The sequence below is a fragment of the Fusarium phalaenopsidis genome (assembly GCF_050370095.1).
Source record: "Fusarium phalaenopsidis strain FUZ10S chromosome Unknown contig_32316, whole genome shotgun sequence".
NCBI classification, from domain to species: Eukaryota; Fungi; Ascomycota; class Sordariomycetes; order Hypocreales; family Nectriaceae; genus Fusarium; species Fusarium phalaenopsidis.
This window is the reverse complement of record NW_028145399.1, coordinates 1,308,411-1,326,593: the sequence shown is the minus strand read 5'-3', so window position 1 is coordinate 1,326,593 and position 18,183 is coordinate 1,308,411. Positions and strand designations below refer to the sequence as shown.

Here is an 18,183-nt window from a genome sequence, read left to right as displayed (position 1 = left end):
TAGCTTGTTGTGAACAAAGGCATCACACACGAACAGACATCATGGATTCTTTCATGCTCGGGGATGAAGGCGTACGCGATCGCATTCGCCAGGCCGAGGAATTTCTAGATCCCAGTATGCGCACAACCCGCCCATGTTCCCGAGGGGTGGTCATTTGTTTGGTTCACTCCATGGCTAATTTCTGAATCTCCAGATGACCCTCAAGTGCGGAGTTATCGATCAGACATCATATTGATGCTACAGAAGAACCAGCGCCGCTTGACTGTCAATCTCGACCATGTGCGCAATCACAACGCAGACCTCGCCCAGGGCCTGCTGGAACAGCCCTTTGACTACACCCTGGCCTTTGATCAAGCCCTGAAGAACATCGTGCAGGCGCTTCCGCAGGCTCGGCCTGACCAGTCAGCAAAAGATACTGTGTACTATTGTGCATGGGCTGGCAGCTTCGGCCTGAATGCTTGCAATCCCCGCACATTGTCGTCACATCTGCTCAACTACATGGTCTCTATCGAGGGTATTGTCACTCGTTGTTCTTTGATTCGGCCCAAGGTTGTCAAGAGCGTTCATTACAATGAAACCAAGGATAGGTTTCACTTTCGCGAATACCAAGATCAAACCATGACCAACGGCGTCACCACCTCGAGCGTCTACCCTCGCGAGGACGACGACGGCAACCCTCTTATCACCGAATATGGTTTCTGCACTTACAGGGATCATCAGACAATCTCTATTCAGGAGATGCCCGAGCGAGCACCTGCAGGACAACTCCCCCGCGGAGTGGACGCCATCCTCGATGATGATCTTGTCGATCGAGTGAAGCCAGGCGATCGCGTACAACTTGTTGGTATATACCGGACCCTGGGCAACCGAAACACCAACCACAACAGTGCCTTGTTCAAGACAATGATCCTAACCAACAATGTCGTTCTTCTTTCGTCAAAGTCTGGCGGCGGTGTGGCAACTGCAACTATTACTGATACCGATATTCGCAACATCAACAAGGTGGCTAAGAAGAAGAACCTACTCGAACTGCTCTCTCAGTCGCTCGCTCCCAGTATCTATGGGCACGACTATGTCAAGAAGGCTATACTTTTAATGCTTCTAGGTGGTATGGAGAAGAATTTGGAGAACGGAACACATCTTCGAGGAGACATCAACATCCTCATGGTCGGTGATCCCTCTACCGCCAAGTCCCAGTTGCTCCGTTTCGTCCTCAATACCGCCCCTCTTGCCATTGCAACGACAGGTCGTGGCTCCTCCGGTGTTGGTCTGACAGCGGCCGTCACTTCGGACAAGGAAACGGGCGAGCGGCGACTGGAAGCTGGTGCCATGGTCATGGCTGACCGTGGTGTCGTTTGTATTGACGAATTCGACAAAATGTCAGATGTCGACAGAGTTGCAATTCACGAAGTCATGGAACAGCAGACTGTAACCATCGCCAAAGCCGGCATTCATACATCCCTCAATGCTCGATGCAGCGTCATTGCTGCTGCCAACCCCATCTTCGGCCAGTATGACCCGCACAAGGATCCTCACAAGAACATTGCTCTTCCCGACTCTCTTCTTTCACGATTCGATCTGCTTTTTGTTGTTACGGATGACATCGAGGACACGCGTGACCGCCACGTGTCGGAGCATGTTCTCCGTATGCATCGATACCGGCAGCCAGGGAGCGAGGAGGGTGCACCTGTTAGGGAGCAGGGGGCGCAATCTTTGGGTGTCTCCGCCACCAACCAGGCAGATTCGCAAGGTCCGACAGAGGTGTATGAGAAGTACGATGCCATGCTTCACTCGGGTGTCACTGTCACATCCGGACGCGGCGCGAACAAGAAACCCGAGATTCTGAGTATCCCGTTCATGAAGAAGTACATTCAATACGCCAAGACAAGAATCAAGCCAGTCTTGACACAGGAGGCCTCTGATCGAATTGCGGACATCTATGTCGGCCTTCGAAATGATGAGATGGAAGGCAACCAGCGACGAACAAGTCCCTTGACTGTGCGTACCTTGGAGACCATCATCCGTCTCGCGACAGCACACGCCAAGTCTCGACTATCCAACAGGGTTGAAGAGCGGGATGCAGTTGCTGCGGAGCGCATTCTAAGATTTGCTCTCTTCAAGGAGGTTGTAGAGGATGCCTCTCGCAAGAAGAGGAGAAAGACACAAGCGGTCGACTTTGCTTCTTCCAGCGAGGAGTTTTCCAGTGATGATGACCAGGACGGAACTCAAGCCGATGGCACACGGTCAAACAGATCGACATCCCGAGCGACACGTACCAGCAGCCGCCTTCAAACGACCGCCTCCCGGGCAGCACGTAATGGAGGCGATACGGCATCCTCTAGCAGAGAACCAGACTTGGATGAGGAGGAGGACACTCTCGCACAGCCTACACCGCGCCGCTCTGGCAGACGAACACAGAACACCTCGCAATCGCAAACCTCATTCGCATCTTCCATACCCGCATCCCAGTTGCCATCCCAGACTCAGGCGGAGTCGCAAGATGACGATGAGTTGGCGGATGGCACCGCCGGACTGGCAATCGATGACACGCCCATCAGCACCCAGCGTCTTGGAACATTCAGGACAGCGCTTGGTCAGCTTCTGAGCACGGATCTGTTCGAGGACGACTCTGCCGAACTAGATGCCGTGGTGGAAGCGGTCAATCGCAAGGTTGGAAACCGTGACGGTGGCGCTTTCACCAAGGGAGAGGCCACCAAGGCCCTACAAAAGATGGGAGAGGCAAACCAGATCATGTAAGTTTCTACCCCTGAGTAAGACTTTGAGCAGGTCCGACTAACATCAATGGCAGGTTCACCGAGGGAGATCTTGTGTACAAGATTTGAGACAAGATGTTATTGATAGGTAATTCAACGAGTGTCGGGAAGAAGTGTCAGTTTATTACGAGTATCTACAGGTCAGGACCTCGGTAGATTCGATTGAGACATGATGATTATGCTGGTTATGAACGGGATCTGGTCATATTAAGTAGTCAGATGAAAGCAGGTAGACCCAGGTACTTTTCTATTCAGATTAATCTACATTGCACCAAATCGTGCATCTAGCCAAGGGGCATCGTTATTCACAACCGCTGGCGGAACTCCTTTAACCGAGCATCAACATTGTGCCCATTCCATGCCTCGCGGCCGTCCGCATCCCTACCCAAGGTGGGAACGCCAACCTGTTCGATGGCGAAGCTTGCGGCCACAGCACCCCAAATCACAGCATCCTCCAGACTCTCGCCTCGCGCAAGGGCAACACCCAGGCCACCGAGGAAGGTGTTTCCGCCACCCGTGGGGTCAACAACGTTAGCCGGGTCTTCGTGGTAGGCGGGTATCCATCGCTCGATACCGGGATCAACCTCGATCTCCTCGCGGGCCACGATTCCATCTTCATCCTGGAGCAAACCAGCGAAGAGGGCTTCCATGTCGGTATCTGGCCGCAAGCCTCCTCTCACGTAATCCTTCTTCCGTCGTTTCGTCTTTGACTTGGGATCTCGCTGACGCTTCCTCCCACCGTTCTTTGCGATGTAGCAGCCCTTATCGCCCGCGCGAACAACTAGCGAAAATGACTGCAGAGGCATGCTCGCCAGTAGTTGTTCGCATGCGCGTTCCACTGCTACGGTGGATATCTCCCCCGTCTCCGGGTCCAGGCCGTCGTCACCCATGAAGCCAGCCAGCTCGGCGTGATTAGGACTGCAAACGTCGACAAGGGGTAAGCAATTGGTGCAATTCAACAGCTCATCCGGAGTACACAGATCAGGGACCGGCTCCCAGATGAAGATGGGCTTCGTGTATGTCTCTGGGGGAACAACTTTTTTGCGGAGTGATGTTATCTCAGACACCAGCTCCCGGCATCGGTTGGGGGAGCAGATGAGGTGAAATGAACGCGACTGGAGCAACACTGGTGTGAGGTCCTGGGCCGTCAGTCGCTTCTTTGGAGTCAGATACTTGAAGGCACGCTTTTCGGCGGCGCCCTCATAGCCGTTCCATCCACGAGTCGTGAGTCGAAGGCCATCATGACGAAAGATGGCAGAGGTGGTCCAGCTGTCAATAAGGGTCGACAGTGACGGAGGGAAGTCGGAGCCTTGATCAATGATCCAACCAACTGAAGTAGACAGCGGTGGCGGAGAAAATAGGCGAGCTCCTAGGGCGGAATAGGTGCCAGCGCCACCGAGGATGTTCTTGACAGGCGGCGTAGGGGGGACAAAGTCGATATCATCTTTGAGGTCAGGTTAGCTTTGTCTTCCGATACATCCATCTCTAAAAGAGCAGCAACCGCAAGGTTCAAGGATGGACTGAGGAGGCTCCGCTAACCAATGATAAACATTCCCAAAGTGACAAAGTCAATCGTGGCAACCTGGTCATCTGGTGTTTGAGTGTCAATCACCGACGAAGCTTGTTGATCTTCTTGTGGTTCATCGTGGCTCGGGTCTGGGACTTGGTCTTGATCTTGGGTCTGCTCTAGATCTAGATTCTTTTCACCCTCTGCATGGGGCTCCTCTTCGCCATCGATGGGCAGTTCTGACTTGGGCCGATCATCGACAACGGCCTCCATGACGCTGGTGATGGTGCAACCTCTCACTCAGCGGGTTGGTGGACGGCGCGACACGTAATGAGCCGACGGCAATCCGATGAGCGCAACAGCAACACAGAACCTCAAATTCAGTCCAGCCAGGCAGGGGAAAGAGGTTGGCTCAAAGGAATAGCAGGCTCGGCTGTGGCCGATCCTAGTTATTGCCCACGGACTTGGAAATTCCCAATAGGTTGGTGGTGGAGATGGTGCCGGGGATAGATGTCAGAGACCTGAGGGATCGTATTGCAGGGGTGGAAACGCTCAGGCTCAGCGAAGCGAAAGTGTTTATTCCGGTATTGCGAGGACACTAGACGAGAGCTCATGGAATGCGCTCTTTGGGCACTGTTCAGTAGGTATCTAGCGAAAACGCAAGGTGGGATTGGGAGGCCGTGAATGATCTGTTGGTGTTGTTTTCAGGTTCAAGTTCAAGCGGTGTCTGCGTTGGGCTGATCGGAGCTGCAGCATCTGGCGTATGGCTTGAGCCTCCACTGGTACCCAGTCTATCTTATCTAAGGTACCTCCATACCTCCCCTGTCCTCCCAAGGCAGCTCCCGTTCTTTATTAGAAACCAAAGCCATTAATGTTTTCCGTGTTTTGCCGAGAATAGAGGCTTATATTTTAACTTTCACTCTGTCAATATAGTGGTCGAGGTGCGATAAATCAATCCGGTTAAATGCCGTCAAGTTCCAAAGATAGGGTACTTTGAGACCAAGATGACCACGTGGCTCACAACCAACTGCGTGCCTGCCCCTGCGGGTACCTGGGCACCTGCAAAGACAGAGAAGGCTGCGCCGGAACCGGGCAGTCAAGCGCCGAGCAGCCAGGCCCAGGGGCGCTGGAATGGGCGGAGACCTACCTAAGTATTTGGAGGCCAAGGTCATGGTGCTACCTTACCTAACGGGCTTGCAGGGGAGTGAGAGCTAGTCCAACTGTACCTACAAGCTACCTACACTTCGCACCTAGCCAGGCGACCCAAAAAGTCGAGTTCGAGTACCTCCAAACCTCCTTACCACCTGCCTAGCTCATCCCTATTCCGCAACCTCCTCGGTCAAGCTCCCATCTCCTCACCTCGTACCATCGCATCGCATCCTCGCTGAGCTTTTGACTGTTGCAACATATTCATGGTCAAGGTAAGCGCCTCACCGGCAGTTTTTTTGCGTCTGCCTCTTGTGATGCCATGTCATTGACTCGTTCTCGACTAGGTGGCATAACCCTCGACGATTACGACTTGCGCAATCCACCAGGCAGAGCGAACTATTCTGTTGCCTGCGCACGTCGCCGTTCGCCGCGTACTGTATATATAAAGAAGTATTCTCCCCAAGCTCTCCCAGTGACTGGAGCGAACCGAGACCGACACCATGGCCGCCACAAACCACATGCATAATCTCACCACTCTGATCAAGCGGTACGGATTGCCAGAGTCTTGGTGTCAACCGCCGCCCATGCTGATAACATCTCCAGGCTTGAAGCTGCTACCTCTCGCCTCGAGGATATCGCTGCTTCTACTGAGCTTCCGCCCGATGCCCCCGCTAATTCGTCTTCCAACGCTGCCATCGCAGCACCTCCAGCTCCAGCCGCCCCTGCTGCGCCTGTCGCTCCTTCCAAGCCCGAGCCTGTCCCTAAGCCAGTCGCCGAGCCACTTCCAGAGTCTATTGAGGAATTCGATGCCTTCCTGAGCTCCGCCGTCGAGAAATATGTTGAGCAGAGCCAGGAGCTTGGTGGGGTCATCGCTGAACAGGTACAACCAATTCCAACAACAGGATCTCTTCGAGGAAGACCAATAGCTGATCATTGCCCTAATATCTAGGCATTGGAAGTCAAGAAGGGCTTCCAAGAGCAGCGGAAGTTTCTCCTTATCTCGACCAAGGCTAAGAAGCCCAACCTCTCGGGCCCCGATCTGCCCATGTACGAAAGCCTTCTCAAGCCCATCACCGACGCTTTGTCGGCTGTCACCACCCTCACGGAGGCCAACCGACCTGACCCCGCTTATAACCATTTGAGCGCTGTTTCCGCCGGTATCACGGTTCTGGCCTGGATCACCATTGACACCCGCCCCTACAAGCATGTCGAGGAGTCTCTTGGTTCGGCTCAGTTCTTTGGAAACAGGGTGCTTAAGGAGCACAAGGAGAAGTAGGTCGAATCCTAGGCAGGCACGTTTCGCAGTACTGACTGGATGCGCAGGGATAGCAGGCACGCCGATTGGGTTCAAAGCCTGTACCAGATCTTCCGCGATCTCGCCGACTACGTGAAGCAATACTTCGCCAATGGTATCCCCTGGAACCCCAACGGACAGCCAGCGCAGGAGGTCGCCAAGTCACTTTCCAGTGGTCCCAGCACTGCACCCGCTCCGCCTGCTCCGGCTCCTCCTGCTGGTGGTGCTCCGCCGCCTCCCCCGCCGCCTCCGGGCCCTCCTCCGGTTCTGGATATCAAGACAGAGCCCTCCCCGGCTGCGCCAAGTGGTGGTTTCGGTGCAGTCTTTTCGGAACTCAACAAGGGCGAGTCTGTCACACAGGGTCTCCGTAAGGTGGACAGGTCTGAGATGACGCACAAGAACCCGTCCCTCCGCGCGGGCTCAACAGTCTCTGAACATCACGGTGCTACCCGGGGCAAGAGTCCAGCGCCAGGAAAGAAGCCCAAGCCCCAGAGCATGCGTGTCAAGAAACCTCCCAAGAAGGAGCTGGAGGGCAACAAGTGGACTATTGTATATCTCAACCAGTACGATTAGGCGAAGCAGGTCACTAACTTGAGCTTAGGAAAACTACGAGAAGGAGCCCGAGCCCATTGAGATCGAGGCCTCCCTGACGCATTCCGTTCTGATCAGCCGATGCAACAACACCACCATTATAATCAGGGGCAAGGCTAACCAGGTGACGGTTGAGAACTCGACCCGCTTGTCCCTCATTGTCGAGACCCTTGTTTCCACGGTTGATGTCGTCAAAGCCCAGAACTTCGCCCTTCAAGTTCTTGGCACCATTCCTACAGTCATGCTGGACCAGATCGATGGGGCACAAATCTACTTCAGCAAGGAGAGCACAGGCACCAAGGTTTTCACGAGCAAGTCGGCAGGTATCAACCTCAACGTTATCTCGGGCGAGGATGAGGACTACAAGGAGGTGCCTCTGCCCTCACAGATCTGCTCCTACTACGATGAGGCCAAGGGCGACTTGGTTAACGAGATAGTGGCGCACGCCGGCTAAAGTAGTCGAGTTTCATCCGCTGCTTGGATCTGTCAGTTTGTAGGAGTAGGATATACCGTAGTATCTTCATCAGCCATGTCATAAGTCTTCTTATCATGTACATCTAGACTTGTTGCGGTGACATGAGAAATGACAAGATTTTTTGACCTTTTTTATTTATTGTTGTAGTTATCATCGCTCCGACTTTTGATCTACAGCTTCCTTCTGCCCTCCAATGCGTATGCTCCAATTCATCGCTTTCAAATAAATCGCCAGGTCTTCTCTCCAGGCGGTAACAATATCATGTCTAGAATACATGCACAATCAGGTGAGAACGCCGCTCCTTCTCAGCCCGATACCATATCTAAACTACCCAGCCATAGTATTGTGTCATATGTAAAATTGGCATAACTCCGTCTAAGAAACATTGAAGATGCACATTCTTACAGCTTAGCCTTGGGAGGCTCAAGAGTGGGTGTGAGCAGCTCGCGCATATCGTTGGCGGCCTCGTTCAAGTAGTGGCTCATGCGGTCACTGCCTAGACCCTTGGAGACAACGTTGAAGTTAAGGCTATCATATGTTGTTAGTACTGCGCTCTAAGAAGACAAAGGTTTGGTTACATACCTGTTCTCGTTGATCATGTAGGCAATGCCAAAGCCGGCATCGATGACCTGGCTCCATCCGTAGCCGTTGAAGAACTCAGAGCTCAGCTGAGAAGTGGACAGATGCCATGAGCTGGAGTAAGCATAGGCAGGGTCCTTGTAGATAGCAGGGACCTCCTGGCCGGGCTCAAGAAGCTTCTTAAGGCCAAAGAGGTGTCTATCAACACCCTTGCCGTCTGAAGCGGCGCTGATGTACTCGAGGTGGGCGTTGATGGCCTTGCGGAATAAGTCAACACGGGACTTCTCATCAACTGAAGCATCTTCCATGGCCTTGCACCAAGCCGTCGATTCATCCGAGACAGTTCGGCATGTCTCGGTACGACCAAGCTGGAAGCGGCGTGTGGCAGCAGACTCATAGGTAGGGCGGTTCTTGCCGTACATCTTGAAGTAGGCAAGCTGGATGATCATTTGGACATAGGCGTCGGGGGAGCACTTGAACTTCTTGATGAGGCCCTTTCCGTAGCCCTGGTAGGCCTGGACAGCAAGCTGGTGCTTGCCGATAACTTCGTTGAAATCCTTGGTCGCCCGGTCAATTTCGGCCTGGACTTCATTGTTGATCTCGAACTTGACGAGCTGAGGGTCGGGCAAGTTGGATCGGACACTGGGGTTGGAGTAGTCGAGCTTATTGCCAAAGATGAGGTCGTTGACGTAGTCGTTCAGGCGGTGAGTAGGAGTTCCGTCCATCATTGAGTGCTCGCCCATGAAACCAGAGGTGCCGTTGTCATTGACAATGAACTGCAGGGGTTTGTCGTACCATCGGTTAGCACCATCACCGTGCCAGTACTGGTGAGCGCGCTCCTCAAGAGTAACGGGGGAGGCATCGTCCAGACACACGACGAAAGAGGCTGACTCGATAGCCTCAAGAGCGACCTTGTTGTTGGGGCTGGCGTGCAGCAAGATGTTGCGCGCATCAGTCCAGATATCTCGGTTCTCCGAGGTGAGAGCGCCGACAGCTGGGACGCGTCGAGCAACCTCGTAAACGTGCTTGAACTGCTGCTCAAGTTCCGAGGTGTTGAGCTGTTGGCCGTTGACCTCGTGCTGGATCTTGAAGAACTGGTTCTTGCGAATAGCAATGATGTGCTTGTTCTCCTCGGCAGAGAACTTGACGGGGTAGTCGGCAGGCTTGGCAGCGACACGGGAAGCGTTAAACATCCACTTGTAACTATCCATGCAGATGGGGAGCTTCTTCATGTACTCGGGCTCGAGGGTGCCAGCATCGACCTGCTTCTTGAACTCAAGAACTGAGGTGGTGATGGCAGCGGCGCGCTTTGCAGGATCTCGTCTGCGTCGGTCGTCGCGGTGGGAATAGAAGTAGCTGACATAGGGAACGACCGGGTCGCGATAAGACAGGTAAGCCGCATCATTCCACCACTCGTAGATCCAGTTCTTGGTCTTGGGGTCCTCGCGATGGGCGACGAGCTTGTCTTGGAGCTTTGAGCCGACACCGCCAGGGCGCACAAACTCCTCGACAGCCTTCTTGCTGTTCTCGTACTCGGCGGGTGTAAGGAGCGGATGAAGGGACTTAAGATAGCGTCGGGCGGTCTCATCGAGCGATGGCACAGGCAGACGAGGGAGGGAGTCCTGCCACCTAAGCATTGGGCCCTTGGACTTATCCTCAACGTAGCCTAAGACCGCGGCGCATCAGTATTCCGGTTCAAGACACATTCGCTTTTTGACACGGGGAGTGGCATACCTGAGGCAGAGGAACTGTTGGCTCGCTTAGCTGGGGCCATGATGAGAGTCTGTGCCTGAAAGTGAGTTAGCGAAGAGAAAGGTTTGTGATTATAGAAGATTGCTGCTGGGCGACGAATATGAAGATATGCAAAACGAGGGAAGGAGTGAAAATGGCCGTTCGGAAAGCGACCGAGGCATCGCTGGGCGGCCGGAGCCGTGGTGCGGCCGATCACAAGCACCGGCGGCTGGATGTAGTTCCCGCCGCCCGGCCATGACTCGGCATCCACCTGAACAGAGAATAGGAAGATGACAGAAGAGCATTCATTCTATTCCATGTCCTAGATGGAATCCGAAGCATGTGAAAGTCTTCCATGAAGAGCACAAACAGATCAGTGTAGGTTGCATGGCAATGGCAGGGCCAACTTACGGCGCGTGCTGATGTCAAGTGACGGAAGCTGTTCCTCAAGGCGGACGAGCGGGCTAGAGTCAACATGGCCGGCGCGAACAGGAAAAGGGTCTGGAAGAACCGAGAGGCAGGAGAGGGCCTTTTAGGGCGGAGGCGGCGATGTCGGCCTTTTATACAAGAGTATCCAAAGACCGGTTGACAGTCGACACGGACGTGGGACAAGCTGCGCTTATCACTTCGGCCTCGGTTGAGAGCGGTAGCAACTGGGGAAGAGAGACGGAGCCAGGAGGGGAAACGGCTAGACAGGTTCAGACGAGTACCGACAGTGGAGGCGAAGCCAGGGGCAAGGCGGGAATATCTCCGGGGGGACAGTCAATGGTGCGCAGCAACGAGATGGGCGTGATGAGCTCGTGGTGGAGTATGGAGTCGGATGCGACGACGTCCCATGGGCAGGAGCAGGGGGGCACGTACTCCGCGCCAATGCTCTTTCCTGTCCTTGGCTGCTTGTGACCGCGACCGAGGACGTCACCCCGCATCAGCCTTGGGCCGAGGTACAACGGTAAGGGCCGCCAGGGCAGGTGCAACCCACGAAGAAGGTACGTACATGCCTTCGTCAGGACACCTCAAAAGGAAGGAAGGGAAAGCGGCCAATCATGCTGCTTTATCTCGAACGATCTAGATCCACTCTCTCCGAGGCAAGCTTGAGGCTCTTCTGGGGTATAAACCATCCCTTCCCCAACTACAAAATCTGAGAGGTTATAAAGTGCTGTAAGGATTATAGTTTGTCAATGCTCGGCTAACATTAGACCGTTTTCCTATAACACTCGTCAGGTTTCACTCTTCTTCTCTCATAACAATTCTCTATCACTATCCCCATCCCAATTGGCTCCCTGCTGTGAGTTCACCACCACCTTGTTGAAGTGGAGTGAAATCCACGTCCCCTTTGCAAGTTCCGTTGGCCCACGTCCCACGCAAGCCTGCAGGATCTCTATCATATCCACGACCTCACGGAGGGTCTCCTCTGCCCTCCATAGGCCCAGTACCCTATGTGGGCGTTCTCGAAACAGCTGCACTCACACTGGTACCGTCCCGCTGGCCCGGCCCCGTCCGGAACTCGACCGAACTGGTTCGACAGATACTCCCACGGGGTCGGTAGTTACCCGCGCTACTTTCGGCACCGCATGCAATGATCTCACTTGAAGACAATGCGTGGGAATACGTTGTGGCAGGATGGGGATCCCGAATCCTGAGCATAGTGTTCAACAGACAAAACAGACTGCAAAACAAATAGATCAACTACATATGTAAATCATTCCTATTCGCCCCATGTTCACAAACAAGGATGTCAGTAAAAAACAGCCGGGGTAGCAAAAAAACAACGACCAAGGCATCTATACCATATAATAGTACACCCTTTCGCAACTGATTATATCGCCATGCATGCCCATTGCCTTGGCAATGCATCCCCGGATAGCCACCCAGTCGGTATTTCCAACTGTTTGACGGCCTGCAACGGCTCTTCTGATCTAGACCTCTGTCACGGCCTGTCCGTGACAGTGACTCCAAACCAGTGGCGTTGACTCCGTGACAAGTTGGCACCTTTGGACCAAGTCAATCAATACACTCCGATCCCCCGCGCCAATCATACGCCATCATCGGCATTGAACCCAATCTGTCCTGCCACATCAGCTTTTCCATTTCCTGTCTCGTGCTGTGCCATTCTTTACCCAAGCTTCTAAGCCTCGTAGCTCTTCACTTGGCCATCGTTGCTTGGAGGTGGAACGGCTTGCGCTCCAGGTGCCGGCTGGAAGCTCAATCGGTCACCCTCGTTCATAGCATCCTGGGCCATGCGTACACCCTGCTCGCCGCCAACCGCTGCCGCAGCCTTGAGGCCTTCTTGGACCTCACGCACTCTTCGGCGGAAAGCCAGTCGGTCGAGGAATAATTGTTGACGCGCCCGCTCAAGCTCTCGTCGCTCTGCGCGCAGTACAGCCTCCATCTCATCAAAGTACTTCAGCTTCATTTCCAGCTTCTGGAGGGTCACATTAGATGCAGCAGACACCAATCGTGTCATTTCTCGCTCCTCATGTGATGCAAATCCTGCCGCCCGAGCGCCAATTGATGCCAGAGGGATCGAAGCAAGCGCGCTTGTCTTTGTCGTTGTTGTGGTCGTCGTCGTCGTTGTGGTGGTTGTTTCTTGGCGGACATCAATGTCCATCGAATCAGCCTTGGTCTTGCCGTCACCGTTAGCCTTGGCTTCATCGCCAGCCTTTTCGCCATCCAGCTGCTTGCGAAGCTTTCGCTTGAGCTCTTCAGCGGACCTGCTCGCCGCGGCAGCCGTGCTGGCTGGATCGGCTAGACTGGCCAGGAATCCAACGACCGACATCACAGGGTTATCCACTTGGCTGAAGGGAAGCTGTCCCTGTTGAGGACCAAGCATCGACAACCCAGTAGGACCACTGATGGGGGCCTCCGAATCAAGATATTTCTCCTCAATATCCAGCTGCAGAAACTGAAGGACACATTCCTCCCGCGTGCGGGTCCCGACATGCTCGGCAATCTCACCCCAGTCATCATCAAACCGCTCAAGACCTTCGAGCAGTCGCAAGATCTCGGCATCCGTCCACGGGGCGTCCCGGTCGAGAGTTGATGTGTATGTGGGGTTTTCCATCTTCACATACATGTTGCTGGTATGGTTGGCAGGCAGGCGACCCTCAGTGAAGCAGTTGGGGCAAAGATCGTATTTGGCCTTCGGGTTCGCGTCGGTGTGGTTGCTGTGGTAGTAGATTCGGGTACAGTCATTTCCACACTGATGGCAGTGAACCTTCGCAATAGGGGTCTTGGTGGCATCTTCAGATCCAGGAACACCATTAGTAGCAGGAGTCTCTCCATTCGTCTTGCCCTCCGTCTTAGTGATGAGAGTGTTCTTAGCATTGGCTTCGTAGATGTTGCGTCCAATCTCGAGATTCTGATCGGCCTTCGCTGGCGCGGTCGCGTTGGCCTTGTTGTCGGTATCTTGACTCTTCTTGCCCTCCAAGACCACTGGGTCAGCAGAGGGCTGCCATGCCTGAAGACCTCGGGGGGTGTCGCAGATGATCTTAAAATGGCCGGTGAAGGGGGGTCCAACATGCGAGGGACGTTGATCAGCATCAACCTGCTAAGAGTTAGAAATGATCACGATAAGTCACCAAGCCACATGTCCTACCTGGTAGTTGATCAATCCCCATTGCTCCAAGAAAGCATGAACGCGCATGATGGCGCAAACGTCACCAGCCAGGTTTCGGCGACAGGCGGTCACCGTCAAGTATTCAACGGGATTGAGACGATATGTGTTGATCATGAAGTCGCGGTAGTCCTTGTAGACAGCGGGTGTCTTGCTACGGTTTCGGTTGTTGAAGAATTCGGCCATCGCCTTGCGCTCGATATCGTGGATGGTGTTCATGTCAAACCAAGTGCTGTAACTAGGAAGGACAATCGCGTGTGTCTGGGTCATGAGGTGCTCACGAGCAGCAGACTCTGCTGTCTCCTTTGACTTGTCCTGACCATCAGTGCCTCCAGCCGCCTCATCTTTGCCCTTGGCATCATCAGGCGCATCGTTCATCTCCTCATCGCCGCGAGCTAGTAATCTTAGCAAACTCTCCGTCAACTATCATCAATTCATCCTACCTGGAGCAGGAGTCGTGCTGTCCTGTTTAATGTTTGAGTCGGTTGCCAGTCCCTCTGACATCTGGACATCTAGATGACCCATCAGTAACATGAACGGGGGGCTCAGGGACAAAGCGTAATGCGCGCGTACCTTCACCATCGCCAGCGCTTGGGTCTGGTTGCAAAGGAGGTTGCGCAAGGATTGGATTGCTGTTGGGCGAAGCACCGTTGCCGGGCGAGCCGTAGGTCGCAGTGTCATCCATCTTGATAAGGATCGCGATCGGCCAAGGGTCGCGGGCGACGGGTTACGATAGACGGTCAATCGAACGCGCGAGGAAGGCGTTGCGCGGAGATAGGCGAACAGGAAATGTCGCGCAACAGCAGACGTGACTGTTGGTTGGTGTGCCGTTGGGAAATCGATGCGACTAGCGTCGTGATGTTGATGGAGTCTGGCGATGGATGGGATGGGTCGCGTCTTGGAGAAATTTTGGCGCGACAGTAACGGGGAGATTGACTGGCATTCAGCTTCCTGGCTACTGCATCCTGAACGCGCAGCGCCAGGCAGGGGATCAGCTATATCACGTGACTAGAATCAGTCACGTGCTTAACCTCTCTCTGATCATGTGATTGTCCTCTTAAGTCGGCTCGGCATTTCCGTCGCACCTGCCGTCAGTTCCCGGCGAGTGGCCGATGACGGGGCGCCCCAAGAGCGATCAAGTCGGCCGCTACCTCGGGCCGTCACCAGCCGTCGCCGACTCACAGAGTGCCTTAAACAGCCATCATCTCCTCCTAGAGTTGGCAGCTGGCCAACCCACGCAACCAATTCCACCGACAAGATGCTTCCGACTGCGAGACGAGTATTGGCGAAGCAGGCCACTGGCCTCATGGGTCGCGTCCATGCCTATAGCCTCAACGCACAAGCCCGCCAAAGGCTGTTGTCGACCCTGGCCATTCTGGAGCAGAAGGATGGACAGCTCAACCACAGCTCATTGAGCGCCTTTACAGCTGCCAAGAAGCTCGGTGGAACGGTTCATGGCTTTATCGCTGGCAGCAACATCAAGTCTGTTGCAGAGGAGGCCGCCAAGGCTGAGGGCGTCGAGAAGATTATCGCCGTGGATAACGGCGCCTACGACAAGGTCAGCACCGTCGCAGAGTACATCCTCAACCTCATAGGCACAGACTAACAACTCAACCAGGGTCTCCCCGAAAACTATGCCCCTCTCCTAGTTGAGAACATCAAGAAGGGCGGCTACACTCACGTCATCGCTGGCCACACCGCGTTCGGCAAGAACCTCCTCCCCCGAGTTGCTGCTCTTCTCGATTCGCAGCAGATTTCCGATATCACGGCGATTGAGGGCGAGAACACGTTTGTCCGACCCATCTATGCCGGCAATGCGATCGCCACCGTCGAGTCGTCAGATTCCATCAAGGTCGTCACTATTCGAGGAACTGCTTTTGCCGCTGCTGCTCTTGAGGGTGGCTCTGCTACTGTGGAGGAGGGTGTTGACCCCAAGACCGAGTCGCCTACTGAGTGGGTGTCTGAGGACCTGGCCAAGTCGGACCGTCCCGATCTTTCCACCGCCAGCCGCGTTGTCTCCGGAGGCCGTGGTCTCAAGTCCAAGGAGGACTTTGACAAGGTGATGCTACCTCTGGCCGATGCTCTTGGTGCTGCCGTCGGTGCCTCCCGTGCTGCCGTCGACAGCGGTTATGCCGATAACAGTCTTCAGGTTGGACAGACCGGCAAAGTTGTTGCTCCTCAACTATATATGGCCGTTGGTATCTCAGGTGCTATTCAACATCTTGCGGGTATGAAGGACAGCAAGGTCATTGCCGCTATCAACAAGGATGCGGATGCACCCATCTTCCAGATCGCCGATGTCGGTCTGGTTGGAGATTTGTTCGAAAAGGTCCCTGAGCTCACCGAGAAGATCAAGAGCTCTTAAGTATCTATGATGTACAGAGTGATGTGATATACAAATAGTTAAAAATGTATTTTTGAGCGTCATCCAAGTACCGCGAGCATGTCCGCAGTGTTGGTGAACTTTTCTCTCCCCTTTCCGTTCTTTTGTCCTCGTTCTCTTTCTGCTTGGTCGATCCGACGCCAATCATCCCATGCGACGGCTTGAGAAGCTGATGGCCCTATCTCCTGCCTCAGCCCATCCCAACCACACACACTCGTCTCATCGGATGCGTTCATGAATTGGCCACCTGAGAGCCAGTCCTCTGCGATTGCCTCGCCCGTAATGAATGCATCTTGCATGGTTGATGCAATGACTCCAGTCGGACCTCTCTTGACCCAGCCTGCACAATAGACTCCTGGAACTCGCTGGTTCCGGATACCTTCAGCGTGTGTATCAGACACCATTCTTGTGACTCTGCCAAGTCCGTCGTTGTCAACGACACCCCGACGCTCATCAAATTGAATGCCAATATCCTCGAATCCCGGTAGGGCCACAGACTTGTAGCCCACGGAACGGAAGACTACGTCGGAGGGGAGAAAGGCGGTTTGCCCGGTTGCCTTGACGGATGACTTTGGGTCGAAAGGATCTGCAAGCTCCGTAACGTCGAATTCGGTGCTCGCAACCTTGGAGGGTGCGTCCTGGTTTCCGAGGAAGTGCCTTGGGGAGAGACAGCTGTCCAGAGACCACACCTTGGACGCACTTTCAGCCGGTGTCGGCGAGCCCTTGACCAAAACTTCCATCAACCGCTTGGAAGCACGGGGCAACGTCTTGAGGTCTTCAGGGACCAGGGATCGATTGAATGGTAAGAACCCAACTTGGTCGAGTTTCATCAGCTCTCGGACCTCCTTGATCGTGAAGGCAGCCTGTACAATTTGACGTCAGCGTCTCATTCGTTGCCCTTCCGGTGTCGCTTAATATTCAACGTACCTGCATAGGTCCTCTTCTTCCCACAACGTGCACTCTTCTGACCCGACTCCGGGATAGTGTCTCGAGTGCCTGCTCTGTGATGTCTGTCTTTTTCAGAACATCAATGTCTTCCAGCAGCATCCTTGCAACATCAAGGGCAACATTTCCTTGACCGATGATGACAGCCTCCTCAGCCCGTGATAGATCCAGGTTGAGGTTGGAGCAGTCGGGAAGACCATTGTACCAGCCAACGACTTCACGGGCAGAGTAGATTCCACTCAGTGTCGACTCGCCAGGGATCCCAAGTTTCTTGTCTTCTGAGGCTCCGTATGCGAATAGAATCGCATCATAATGGCGCATCAAGTCTTGCAACTCTATAGTACAATGGTTCGCGGAATGACCGGGATGGCCAATGGAGACATTGCCAATAAAGGTGAAATTGGGAGACGATGCAATCTCATCAAATTTCTCCTGGCAATTCTGGGGGTAGAAAGATCAGCTGCGATCTTTTTTGCTCCATGTCTTGTAGGGTAGCCAACCTTGACCTCTGGATGGTCGGGAGCGACACCATGACGAACCAAACCAAACGGCACTGGAAGACTCTCATACATGTCCACTTTCGCTCCTGGGACTTTGCCCATCACCCGGTATGTGGTGTAGAATCCAGCCGGGCCGGAGCCCACTACCGCCAGACGGAACGGCGCATCCGGGGATCGGCTCCCATGTCGGCGGACTGTCGACGAGAACGAGCGGCTTGAGCAAGCTACCCGGGACAGCTGAGGGACCGAGCTCAATCGGCTGAACTGCCGTGTCATAGTCAATGGCATCATGAGTAAAGCCAATTCAAGAAATCATGACGCGAAGGACAGGCAAGTGGCAGAGATGTGACTCTTTGGATTGGCCGGACATGTCTTCTTGGCTGGTTCTGGCTGATCGGCCTTCACCGGGGTCCGACCTCCGACTGTTGCCGTGACAACCCGGTCGACCCCCCGCGTGTCCACAAACTAGGTATCTTCACCAGAGATGATTGCTCTTGTATCTATCCTAACAGTTGGGCTTTATTTCGCTTGGATAACTATCGCATTCCAAGTCCCGGCTCGATTGTCGGCTCGCTACCGCCGACTGGATTTCCCGTCAACTCACATCGACATCGCTAAACCACCGTTGATCAACAATTCATT

The 18,183-nt window shown here is 54.1% G+C and overlaps 7 protein-coding genes across 7 annotated transcripts; 3 read left to right on the top strand and 4 right to left on the bottom strand.

Annotated features, from left to right (window-relative positions):
* Nucleotides 1–41: 41 nt before the first annotated feature.
* LRP88_12001 (MCM DNA helicase complex subunit MCM3) lies at nt 42–2,843 on the top strand (the record flags this gene model as incomplete). The annotated part of the gene is made up of 3 exons (XM_083248409.1): nt 42–114; nt 194–2,753; nt 2,810–2,843. 3 exons carry the CDS (start codon nt 42–44, stop codon nt 2,841–2,843), a joined length of 2,667 nt encoding a protein of 888 aa, XP_083095839.1.
* A 236-nt stretch (nt 2,844–3,079) lies between these two features.
* Nucleotides 3,080–4,554, bottom strand: LRP88_12000 (Ribokinase-like protein; the record flags this gene model as incomplete). The annotated part of the gene is made up of 2 exons (XM_083248408.1): nt 3,080–4,218; nt 4,314–4,554. 2 exons carry the CDS (start codon nt 4,552–4,554, stop codon nt 3,080–3,082), a joined length of 1,380 nt encoding a protein of 459 aa, XP_083095838.1.
* A 1,376-nt stretch (nt 4,555–5,930) lies between these two features.
* Nucleotides 5,931–7,769, top strand: LRP88_11999 (adenylate cyclase-binding protein; the record flags this gene model as incomplete). The annotated part of the gene is made up of 5 exons (XM_083248407.1): nt 5,931–5,977; nt 6,034–6,310; nt 6,380–6,702; nt 6,754–7,273; nt 7,326–7,769. The coding sequence occupies 5 exons, from the start codon at nt 5,931–5,933 to the stop codon at nt 7,767–7,769; spliced, it is 1,611 nt and encodes a 536-aa protein (XP_083095837.1).
* Nucleotides 7,770–8,072: 303 nt separating this feature from the next.
* LRP88_11998 (carnitine O-acetyltransferase CAT2) lies at nt 8,073–10,143 on the bottom strand (the record flags this gene model as incomplete). The annotated part of the gene is made up of 4 exons (XM_083248406.1): nt 8,073–8,112; nt 8,196–8,318; nt 8,373–10,035; nt 10,104–10,143. 4 exons carry the CDS (start codon nt 10,141–10,143, stop codon nt 8,073–8,075), a joined length of 1,866 nt encoding a protein of 621 aa, XP_083095836.1.
* A 2,082-nt stretch (nt 10,144–12,225) lies between these two features.
* On the bottom strand, nt 12,226–14,398 carry LRP88_11997 (SWIRM domain-containing protein; the record flags this gene model as incomplete). The annotated part of the gene is made up of 4 exons (XM_083248405.1): nt 12,226–13,644; nt 13,696–14,108; nt 14,157–14,225; nt 14,287–14,398. 4 exons carry the CDS (start codon nt 14,396–14,398, stop codon nt 12,226–12,228), a joined length of 2,013 nt encoding a protein of 670 aa, XP_083095835.1.
* Nucleotides 14,399–14,971: 573 nt separating this feature from the next.
* On the top strand, nt 14,972–16,078 carry LRP88_11996 (electron transfer flavoprotein subunit alpha/FixB family protein; the record flags this gene model as incomplete). Its single annotated transcript, XM_083248404.1, has 2 exons — nt 14,972–15,271; nt 15,332–16,078. The coding sequence occupies 2 exons, from the start codon at nt 14,972–14,974 to the stop codon at nt 16,076–16,078; spliced, it is 1,047 nt and encodes a 348-aa protein (XP_083095834.1).
* A 59-nt stretch (nt 16,079–16,137) lies between these two features.
* LRP88_11995 (NADPH-adrenodoxin reductase) lies at nt 16,138–17,829 on the bottom strand (the record flags this gene model as incomplete). Its single annotated transcript, XM_083248403.1, has 3 exons — nt 16,138–16,959; nt 17,024–17,482; nt 17,542–17,829. The coding sequence occupies 3 exons, from the start codon at nt 17,827–17,829 to the stop codon at nt 16,138–16,140; spliced, it is 1,569 nt and encodes a 522-aa protein (XP_083095833.1).
* Nucleotides 17,830–18,183: the final 354 nt, after the last annotated feature.